Source organism: Rhinolophus ferrumequinum, chromosome X, assembly GCF_004115265.2.
Source record: "Rhinolophus ferrumequinum isolate MPI-CBG mRhiFer1 chromosome X, mRhiFer1_v1.p, whole genome shotgun sequence".
In the NCBI taxonomy this organism is placed as follows: Eukaryota; Metazoa; Chordata; class Mammalia; order Chiroptera; family Rhinolophidae; genus Rhinolophus; species Rhinolophus ferrumequinum.
Window position 1 is genome coordinate 80,403,369 of NC_046284.1, and position 12,474 is coordinate 80,415,842.

The 12,474-nt window shown below is 37.5% G+C and overlaps 1 protein-coding gene across 2 annotated transcripts in view; it reads right to left on the reverse strand.

Moving 5' to 3' along the window:
* Positions 1-1,001: 1,001 nt before the first annotated feature.
* Positions 1,002-12,474, reverse strand: part of KLF8 (KLF transcription factor 8) — a 227,674-nt gene continuing 216,201 nt past the window's right edge. For both annotated transcript variants that reach the window (XM_033119554.1, XM_033119571.1), the window contains one exon: positions 1,002-1,140. In XM_033119554.1, the coding sequence (XP_032975445.1) occupies positions 1,119-1,140 (22 nt within the window). In that variant the 3' untranslated portion in view covers positions 1,002-1,118. The remainder of the gene's footprint in view (positions 1,141-12,474) is intronic.

The window sequence follows — 12,474 nt, forward strand, 5'->3', positions numbered from 1 at the left end:
GAAGTTGTGGTATATATACATAACGGAATACTATTTGGTGGTAAGAAAAAATGAAATAGGACCATTTGTGACAACATGGATGGACCTTAAGATTATAATGCTAAGCAAAATAAGTCAGACAGAAAAATTAGAGAACCATATGATTTCACTGATATGTGGTATATAAACCAAAAACAACAAAAGAACAAGACAAACAACTGAAAGAACAAAAACTCATAGACATAGACAATAGTTTAGGGATCACCAGAGGGCAAGGAGGGAGGGGAGAGCGGGGCTCTAGAAGAGGGTAAACGGGGTCTAATATATAGTGATGGAAAGAGAACTGACTCTGGGTGGTGAACACACAATGTGAGATATAGATAATGTATTACAGAACTGTACACCTGAAATCTATGTAACTTTACTAACAATTGTCGTCCCAATAAACTTTAAAGAATAAAAAATCCTGGGATTCTAATGGCTAAGGCACCTTTTATACATCGGGTACTACCAATGTACTTGAGAGACAAAACCATCCTATGCTTTTGTGGCTGACCAACCTCTTGAACTCCTTCAGACTCACTCATTCTTTCTTAAGGTGCTAATATAGTTAATCAAGTAATAGTATACGTAGTTATTCTTCAGGGGCCTGAGAGTCGTTCTGTCTCCTCCGATCATTTTGCATCTCTTTTCTTTGATTAATGATGTGCAGATTCTACAATTTAATTGTCAAAAGGCAATCAAACCATTCTCCTTTGGTAGATCTTTAGATAGGGTGCAGTGGAAAGGAACCTCATTCTAGTCTCTAGTACTGACAATGCTGCTCAGGAAGAGCAACATTGAAACCGGACGCCAAACGAGTCCAGGAGCTCGTGCTGCCATCGCCGCTCAGCCAATAGACCGACACAGGAGTTGGATCATAGAATAAGTGTTTATTATCAGAGCACCAGTGACCTGAGAAGGCAGCAGCAGGTTAACACCTTCAAAAACTGCCTTAACATTCTCAGTCCAGCATGGGGTATTTAAAGGAAAATCTGGGCATTCCTCCAGAGGCTACGTGATGGTTCTGGGAGGTCTGCATGGAGCCTTCCCTCTGGCGATGTGGTTCTCCAATGTGGTCATCAACCCAGGAGCAGTGATCACAGTAACCTGGAAAGAATGCTAGGACATAAAGATTGTGATCAGTAGGCAAGCATAAGTTTCAGGATAATTATCTAAAGCAGGGAACTGGGACAGGGGACATCCTAAGCTCAGGAACTGGGACAGGGGACATTTCAAGCTCAAACTGCAGGGAGGGGGCTGATCAACTGTTAAGCTCTGTGGTAGGAAGAGGTGAGGCCAGGGACTTTACAAGGCCTCTACTGTGGGGGTGCCGATTGGACCCTGCTTCAACATCAATGAAGTAGGTAAGTTTTTTCTAGTTAAAATTAATAAATCAGTAACACATTGTTGTAGAAAAATTTCATAAGATTGCGTCGCCAGATGGAATACATAGTCACATCCATCGGTTCACCACAGGTAGGTGAGAATTTAGTGTATGGTGCAACAATCACTCAAAATATACAAAAGTAATCAAAGAGAAAAACTGTAACACAGAAGTTGGAAAGAAAATGGAAGAGGGAATAAATCTGGCTAGATGACGAAAACCTATAAAGGACCAAAAAGAAGAATGGCAATGTAAGCTTCCATGAGGAAATGCACTCCGGAGGAAATGAAATGCACTGCAGGACATTAGCCAGGGAGAGAAGTATCATATTTTGCCATGTGTAATACACACTCATGTTTTTGACCCAAACTTTCAGGGGGAAAAATCTTCAGTTTTAATTCAAATTTTTATTTGTTTACATTTATGTACTTGTTTTTTGTATTATAAAGGAATTTCTGCATTTATTTTTCAACATATCATGGTACAAAAAGTTTTATGTAACAAATAATTACAAAACACAAGAACAGATACAAGGTATAAGAAATTTTATGTACCGGTAACAAATTTACTATATTTACACATCATAGAAGGCCAAGAACTCTTCATTGTTGCAAGTTCGTTGTAAGTTCAATAAAACCTATTATTGTATCCCAGGGTATTATTTTGCACATGGATGTCATTATTGATTTCTAGAATTACACTTTTAACTCAAAAGCATAAATAAAAGATTTAAAAACATTTATATAGACATGGAGTTAGTACTACCCATGTATAATGCGCATCCTTATTTTTCCCTCACAAATTTGGGCAAAAAAGTGTGCATGATACATGGCAAAATATGATATATTGGAAGATGATGACATAGGCAGAAAGGGATGGGGAGTGAATACCAAACGTCATGAAATGGAAGAAGAGACAAAGAATATCTGAATGGTATAGTTCCATTCTAAATGGGTTTCTACGTGAGATTCAAATTATCTTCAAAAGAGAAACAGTACAGAGCCTGAGGCATGACATGAACCAGAATAAAAACTCTAGACTGAGAGATACCATTAAGATTCTGAGAGAAGAGGAAATGGGTTTTTCTCTGATGCAAGAACCCAGGTTTAACACAAATAGATTACAAAATTTTCTAACAAGTTCTACGTTGGGGGGGTACTTCCTACTGGTCATTAGGCAAAGAGAACAGCTCAATTTTTGTTTGTTGTTGGATTTTTAAAGTTTTCTATCAGTTTTGCTCAAGAGATAAAAAAATAAGAAAGGGAAACAGACCTGAGTTATTTTTGATGTGTAGAACACTGGGCAAAATCAATTTTCTGAATAATATGTCTTAGAAAATGAAGCAGCCATGGGAGAAGAAAGCTAATTCAGGTATTAAGTTACTCATCTGAACACAGGGGAAAATCAAATTATTCTTGAGAGGAAACTTCAATTATGTATCAGAGTAAAGTGATGAGGCTGAAAAATGACAGGAGGTCCTCGGTGATGTGGACAAGCATGATATTGGTAGTAGATCAAGAGAGTACTTGAGTATGACTGAGTAATATTTCATTGTATATATGTACCACATCTTTTTTATCCAGTTCTCTGTTGATAGGGACTTAGGTTGCTTTCGTATCTTGGCTATTGTAAATAATGAACAGAGGGGTGCATATATCTTTTCGAATTAGTGTTTTGGATTTCTTTGGATAAATACCCAGAAGTTGGAATTGCTGGGCCATAAGAAATGAAATCTTACCATTTGTGACAACATGGATGAACCTAGAGGGTATTATACTAAGTGAAATAAGTCAGACAGAGAAAGACAAATACTATATGACCTCACTTATATGTGGAATCTAAAGAACAAAATAAATGAACACATAAAACAGAAACAGATTCATAGATAAAGAGAAGAAACTGATGGTTGCCAGATGAGAGGGGGTTAGGGGGGCTGGGTGAAAAAAGTGAAAGGATTAAGAAGTACAAATTTGTAGTTACAAAATAGTCGCAAGGATATAAACCACAGCATAGGGAATATAGTCAATAATATTATAATAACTATGTATCGTGCCAGGTGGGTACTAGACTCATGGGGGAGAGCCCTTTGTAAATTATGTAAATGTCTAACCACTATGCTGTACACCTGAAACTAATATAAAGTAATATTGAATGTGAAAAAGAATACTTTAGTAAAAAAAATCTCCTTAGGGCCAAAAATTTGTGGATATGAATACATCCTGTGGAAGAATCCCATTTAAAACTTTCTCTAGAAATTAGTGTAAGAAACAATTGTGCAGACAACATTGCTTCAAAATCTAAGTATTTTCCTGTAGCTGTGCATCCAGGATTTTGGAAACATTGTGCATCACTTCCTAGAAGAAATTCATGACTGTCGGTTCATGCAGGGACTTGAAGATATGTCTGGTGAGAGCAATTGTTTTAATGGAAATACGAAAGTTATGTGAATAATTATGAGAATAAGTATGATGATTTGGTGATCGTTAGCTAAGGGATGGCATTTAGTTTATTGCATTCTCACAAACAGGTACTCATTATTCCCATTTGATAAATGAGAAAAAGGAGGTGTTAAGTTACTTGCCAAACATTACAGCAGCAGAGTTAGGATTCAAACCTAGTCAGTCTGACTCAGAATGGACTCAGACTTGGGCTCTGTGTGCCCATGTTTCAATGAAATTAGTGGGGTTATATTTGTACATGGCTATTGATTAGAACTACCACTAGTCAAATAACAGGAGCATTGACCTATATTATTAACCATAGTCACCAATACTGTATTGCATATTTGAAAGTTGCGAAGAAAGTAAATCCTAAATGTCCTCATTACAAGAAAAAAAAAATCAAATTCGTAACTATGTACAGTGGTGGATGGTAACTAGATTAATTGTGGTGATCATTTCATGATGTATACAAATATTAAGTCATTATGCTGTACACCTGAAACTTATATAGTGTTGTATGTCAATTATACTTCAATAAACATAAATAAATAAAATCACACAGGTAACTTCTTTTGGCTGAATTATATGGGCCCACCAAAATAGCAGGACAACTTAGATATAGTCAGTCAATTAGCAGTAGAACATAGCAATAAAACACACAAATCCCAGTCAGCCTGCAATTTAAACATATTCATATACTGGCTCCATAGTCTTGGACTATTCACTTAATGTCTCTGTGCTTCTGTTTCTTCAAATTAATAATGGGGATATTATTTATGTAAGATGATAATGTGACAATAAAATGAGATACTCCAGGGAGGGGGGAGAGAAAAAAATGTACATATCCTTATATGTATACACACAAAAAATATTTTGTAGGCAGTTTCAGAGGATTAAAAAACCCACTGAAGTTCAAACATCACCAGTTAAGAATCACTGTTATGGTGAATTGTCAGAAGGTATGACTAAATAAAAAAAATGAAAAAAACTCAAGATGATCTAGTTCTAAGGGCTTTATGTCTGACATGTCATCTTGGAAGGAGATGCCAATAAAACTATCTGTACTTTAGATATTGCATGGCAGAAACCCTGTGATATGAATTATAATGTGGTGAACTCAACTTAGTCCAGCTTCTTAATCGTTAGGAAAAATAAACTTAACAAAATGATATCAAAAATAAAGCTGAAAAATGAACTGGGAAGAATACTTGTTACACATATGATAGAAAAGAAAGGTAAATTTACCGATACCCAAAGAGTGAAGAAAATTTTTAAAAATTAAAATTAGTATAAAAATATAAGCAAAGCTCTCCCCATATTTAGTGACAACCACATGGCTAGGGAATTATGCTATTTAACCACTAAGCCCTGGAAATGGTCTCCATACTCCATGGGCAGAAGTGACCCCCTGCCATAACAAGTGCCAGGTCCAGGAAGTCCTCTTTGTCCTCTCACTCACCAAATCCTGTCCCAGGCCTGGGAAGCCCTAGCTGTACCTAGAAAAACCATTGGCCTACCTTGGGGAAGCTCTTTCTGCCCTCCTCAAACAGCACCAGTAGGGACCAAGGAGAACTTCAGTTGAATGAGATAAAATGAAGCAGACCAAATAGCACTACATAGGCTCTTAAAATTAACTGTTATCAGACACACACCACACAAAATTAGGCCAGGACCTGTATGCCATCCCTAAACAAGGGGGCTGCCTGTTAAATTTTTTAAAAAATTAATAATATCGAGATTTCCTCAAAATAATAGCAAAAGTGTCCATCATACAATAAAAAATCACCCATAATAACAAGAATAGTAAAGTCACAACTTGATTAACTAATGCTAATAGTGAGAAACAGGAATGTTCATAAACTTCTGCTAAGACTGTAAATCAGTGTTCTTCTGGAGGGCCATTGGGCAAAATGCATCAGACTGTAAAATAAATATATTGTTGCTCTAACAATCCCACTGCTAGGAAGTTACTGTAAGTATATGATGGCACAAATGAAAAAAAATGTGTGAAAAAAATTTTAATGCAAAACTGTTTTTAACAATATACAAAAAAAAAAAAAAAAAGAAAAGAAAAAACTAATTTAGGAGTTCCAGTCAAGATGGCTTACTTTCTCTCAGGGCCACATCAAAATTACAATTAAACTACACAACAACCATCATTGCAAATCACTTGAAATCTTGGTGAACTGAAGTCTTACAACTAAGGACATGCAGAAGAAGTCACCTCGAGACTGTGAAGAGGGGCAGAGATGTGGAAAGGGCTGGTCCTACACTCGCATGTGACCATCAAAACTCAAGAAGGACATCTTGGCTGCAGAGGTTCCTCCCAGTGGAGTGAGGGGTTCCAGCCCCTGCCGAGCCCAGGGTTTCAGTGCCAGGGAGAGAAGTCCCCATAATTTCTGGTTGTGAAAACCAGCAGAGATTTTGGCTGAGTGGAAGGCAGTTGCACTTCCAGGCAATCCTCTTAAAGGGAACACACACGGACTTACTCACCTATTGACTAACTGGCTCTGAGTTCCAGCACTGGAGCAGCCGCTGGAGAGATGGCGGGGACATATGCTGAGGACCTGAGTTGTCAGGCTTCAGGATGGGGACTGGAGGGGCAGCTTTCTCCTGGGCAGAGGAACTGGTGGAGGGCATTGTTTCATTGTTGAGCCCTTACCCTTCCCAGCATGCAGACACAGGTGGTCACCACATCTGAGTTTCCATCAAGCTGGCTAATGCTGTTTGTTCACCATGGCCTGATGATTCAAGACTCCACCCCACCCAATGTTCAGACATACCCAAACTGCTTCCAGTGGCTTTTTTGTACAAACTGCCTGCCTTGGCTCATGCTGCAGACTTTCCTAGAGTCTCTCAAAGATTCTCAGAACCCAGAGGAGCAGCATCTGACTTCAGTGTGTCCCATACCTCTGGATGAGCAGACTTAAGCCTGGCACTAGAGGCAGCCAGCTTTGGTTCATGGCTTGGCCATTCGAGGCACTTCCAAGCACATCACAGGCAGCAGCAATTTTCAGATTGTTTTGTGGCTCCTGCCGGCTGGCTCCAGGTGGGGCTAGAGCTGTGCCTGAACCTGACCTGATATGGGTTCCCTTCCAGGTGACCATGGGGCTGGTGCACCCAGTGATCAGATTTGAAATGAGCTGGAGCATCACTCAGCTGCCTCCAAGGACAATGCACTCAAGGAGTGGATTAGGTAGGCACCAGAGCCCTGCTGAGGAAGATTCTGCTATGTAGGGTCAACCCTTGCACCACAACTCCTCCACTGTAGTCACAGCCAGTCCTCACAACTAAAGAGCCTGAAGGCTAATCCCTTCCATTGATGTGCAAATAGCAAACAATGCTCAACTACAAAAGGAGTGTACACACAACCCACACAAGGGACACACCTGGAGTGTGCAGTTCAAGTAACCAGGTACACTGCACCCACTGAGAGCCACAGAACACCTACTACATAAGACCACTCTGCTAAGACCGGGAGCCGTAGCAGCCCTACCTAATACATAGAAACAAATGCAGGGAGGCAGCCAAAATGGGAAGACAAAGAAACATATCCCAAGTAAAAGAATGGAAAAAAGCTCCAAAAAAAAAAGAACTGAACAAAATGGAGACAAGTAATCTACCAGACCCAGAGTTCCCAACACTGGTTATAAGGATGCTCAATGATATCAGGGAGAACATCAACAAAGACATAGGGAATATAAAAATTGAGATAGAAAGCATAAAAAAGAATCAGTCAGAAATAAAGAATAAAATAATAGGAATGAGGAATACATTACAGGGAATCAAAAATAGAGTAGATGAAGCAGAGGATCAAATCAGTGGTTTAGAAAATAAGGTAGCAGAAAACACCCAATCAGAACAGCAAAAAGAAAAAAAATAACCCCCAAAATGAGAGTTTAAGGGATCTTTGGGACAACATCAAAGGAACCAACATTCACATTATAGGGGTACGAGAAGGAGAAGAGAGACAGCAAGAAATTGAAAATCTATTTGAAGAAGTAATGACAGAAAACCTCCCTAACCTGGCCAAGTAAATAGATATACAAGCCCAGGAAGTGCAGAGAGTCCCAAGCAAGATGAACCCAAAAAGGCCCACACCAAGACACATCATAATTAAAATGGCAAAGGTTAAAGACAAAGAGAGGGGGTGGCTAGATGTCTCAGTTGGTTAGAGCGCGAGCTCTGAACAACAGGGCTGCTGGTTCGATTCCCACATGGGCCAGGGAGCTGCGCCCTCCACAATTAGATTGAAGACAATGAGCTGCCACTGAGCTTATGGAGGGGCGGCTGGATGGCTCAGTTGGTTAGAGTGCAAGCTCTCAACAACAAGGTTGCTGGTTCAATTCCAGCATGGGATGGTGGGCTACACCTCCTGCAACTAAAGATTGAAAACAGCAACTGGAATGGCAACTGGACTTGGGCTGATCTGCGCCCTTCACAACTAGATTGAAAGGACAATGACATGGAGCTGATGGGCCCTGGAGAAACACTGTTCTCCAATAGTCCCCAATAAAATAAAATAAAATAAGAAATGTAATTTCACTGTAAATACCATTAAAAAAAAAAAAAGACAAAGAGAGAATCTTCAAAGCAGCAAGAGAAAAGCAGTTACCTACAAGGAAGCTCCCATAAGACTATCAGGTGATTTCTCAATAGATACTTTGCAGGCCAGAAGGGACTGGCAGGAAAGATCCAAAGTGATGGAAAGCAAGGACCTACAACCCAGATCACTGTATCCACCAAAGATATCATTTAGAATAGAAGAACAGATAAAGCACTTCCCAGACGATAAAAAAGCTAAAGGAGTTCATCACCATCAAACGAGTATTACAAGGAACCTTAGAAAGACTTCTTTAAGATGAAAAAATAAATTAAAAATATGAATAATAAAATGGCAATAACTACATACCTATCAATAATTACTTTCAATGTAAATGCTCCAATAAAAAGATGGGGGGGTGCTTAATGGATAAGAAAAGAAGACCCTTACATGTGCTGCCTACAAGAGATTCACTGCAGATCAAAAGACACACAGGCTGAAAGTAAAGAGATGGAAAATATATTTCATGAAAATGGAAGCAAGCAAACAAACAAAAAGCTGGGGTCACAATACTTATACCAGACAAAATAGACTTTCAAACAAAGACTATAACCAGAAACAAAGAAGGACCCAGTAATCCCACTTCTGGGTATTTATCCAAAATCCAAAATGCTACTTCGAGGGGACGTGTTCTTCCACATGTTCATTGCAGTATTATTTACAGTTGCTAAGATATGAAGGCAACCTGGGTGTCTCTGCATGGATGAATAGACAAAGAAAAGGTGGCACATATATACAATGGAATATTACTCGGCTGTAAAAAAGAACAAAATCTTGCCATTGGTGACAACATGGATGGACCTAGATGGTACTGTGCTGAGTGTAGTAAGTCAGACAGTGAAAGACAAATGACATATGATTTCATTTATAAGTAGAATTTAAAGAACAAAATAAACAAATGAAACAGAAACAAAGTCATAGATACAGAGAACATTTTGAATGGTTGCCAGATGGGAGGGGGTTTGGAGGTGGTTAAAAAAGGGGAAGTTATTAAGAAATACATATTTGTTGTTACACAGTAGTGTAACAGTAGTAGTGGGGATGTAGGGTATAGCAAAAGGAATATAGTCAATAATATTGTAATAACTATGTATGACATCAGATATTTATCGAGGTCATAGATGGGAGGTGGATTGGGGGCATGGTGAAAAAGATGAAGGGATTAAGAAATACAAATTGGTAGCTTCAGAGTAGTCATGGGGATGTAAAGTACAGCATAGGAAATATAATGAATAATATGGTAATAGCTATGTACAGTGCCAGGTGGGTACTAGTCAGGGGGATCACTTCTTATATAAATGTCTAACCACTATGCTGTACACCTTAAACTAATATAAAATAATATTGAATGTCAACTCTGAAAAATTCAAAAAAGGTGGGAAGACAAAGAATAAGAAGTTCAAAGTTCTAGGTATAAAATAAATAAGTCTTGGGGATGTAATATACAGCTTAGAAAATATAGTCAATAATATTGTGATAGCATGGTACAGTGTCATGATTGCTGGACTTATCATTGTGATCACTTCTTTAGCATAGAAAATACAATCAATAATATGGTAATAACTATGTATAGTGGTAGGTGGGTACTGTTGAATAACTGTGGTGTATACTTGAAAAATAATATTGTATGTTAACTATATTTTAATAAAAACCTTAAATATATATATGTATATATATATATATGTATATATATATATATACATATATGTATGTATATATATACATATATATATATATATATATATATATATATATATATATATATATATATATATAAATATAATTTGGAGAAAGTGCTGAAGGAAAATATCCAGGCTACTAATGGAATTAAAATAACAGATCCACATATCCACCATGAGGAACCAAGCCATCAGGTCAGTCCTCCTTTCACCCCTCACCTTGTGAGAAGGGTGAAAAGTCTGTATTCTAGGCCGTTCACTCCCAGTTCTTCTGGCTTCTTATAATCCTTTGGCCAAGATGCAATGATTTCTTTGCTTTTGTTTCATGAGGACATGCACCTTCCTCTCGCTGATGTACTTTAATTATTTTCAAAAGGTACCTGGTCCCATTCTTACCTATCCCCATTCATTCTCTGCACAGTGACTGTACCTAACCCAATAAATTAGAATAATGTACTCGTGAGTGCTCAAACACAAATTTTTGTATTAACTCTCCCAAGTAACTCCTATTGTTTTTTGTAATAAAATAATTCAGAAAAGAGGTGCATTTGTATTCATTGTTCTCTTGACCATATTCTTTGCCAGCCCTATAAGTTGTTTCCCTTCTGCATTCTCACAGACTTATTTTAAACCATCAAACCTAAATCTTTCATTTCTCTCAATACAACAACACAGTAATCTAGTTGGTGTGGATTCTTTTAAAAGAACATGATTTGAAGATCATTCCATGTGGGTTAATATAGCTCTTCCTCATTCCTATTAACTGCTGCATTACATTCCACAGCAAAGTTTATACCATAGTCCATTGTCATTCCCATATTGATAGACATTTAGGTTGTTTATAACTTTTCATGATTATTATGAATGCTGAAATGAACATCTTTATTGTGTATACACCAACATCTACATATATGAGAATTTCTCTATTGTAGACATCCAAAAAATAGAATTTCTGAGATACAGGGTAGATGGTCTCTTTGGTCGTAACAAATACAGAAAAATTTCCCTCCAATATGAATTCCATTTTTTATCTCTAACCAGTAATGTATTATAATTGCCCATTTCCATATATTTGGACAACACTTGGTCTTATGAAACTCATAAATATTTGCCATTCAAGTGAGTTGAAAATAGTTCTCATTTTAATTTTATTTACATGATTAGTAGTGAGGTTGAACATCTTTTTTATATTTATTGACTATATATACTCATATAATCTATCTGTGATTACTTGTTAATTTAATTCATGTTTTATATTGTGTTTTTCTTATTATTTGTATGATTTCTTTATATATGCTGGACATAAATCATGTGTTATGTATGTGGCTGTCTTTTAAGTTTTTATGGTACCTTTTGTTGTTCACACATTTTTAATATTGAACATATATCACAAATATTGAACATATATTTAATTAATCTTTAATATTGAACATATAATTAATATTTAATATTGAACATATATCACAAATACTGAACATATATCTACTATGACACTTAAAACACTACTGTGTTTGTTTTCATTCTTGTATCCCCCATTAGGAAGTAAATTTCTTGAGAGTAGCTGTGTTTTACCCATTTCCATAGCAACCGGCAAAAAAATCTGGATTGTTTGAAGCTTTTTAGTCAATATTCGTAGCATCAAGTTGATGATGCTTTTAACCCAAAGGAATGACAATGACACTTAGAATAAAGGAATGATTAAAGAAATATTACTGGGAAACCTACAAGCTCTGAGAATTCTTACTTGATATCATTTGTATTAAAAATCCCTTTCTGGCAGTTCCAGGAACAGTCACTCTTCGATCTGTTTTTCTAGATCTTGTTCTCAATCTTTCTCACAGGATTTCCCTCTTTTTACTCCCTCACCACCCAATGTCTCTCTGAAAGACAAAGCTTCCCAAAGCAGTCTTAGAACAAGGCAGCTTCCCACGTCCCCACCCAGGGGTGGTATTTATACTGAGGTAGCTTTTGAGTTTAAAGCTATCCCAATACCCTCCTCTCCCACATTCCTTCTTAGGAAAAAACAAACAAAATGGTGAGGCGAGCAGTGATGGTCAGGGAAAGCTAGCCAACTGAGTCTGTATCTTACGAACTCTTGTGGGAGTCTTTGTAGGAAATGTACAAAAAGAGCAAACAGTCTTCATGAAGCCCCATTCAGGGACATTGCTGACCAGATTCCCAAGAATGGGGAGGGCCTCATGTGTTTCAACAGAGAAATTATTGTATTTAAAACAGATCAGCTTCCTTTCTTGTCCCATGCTGATATACAGTTGTTTCATCAAAACTTCACCCAGCTAAGGAGGAAAAAATGATCTACTCATGTCATGCCATGTTGAGGAAACATAA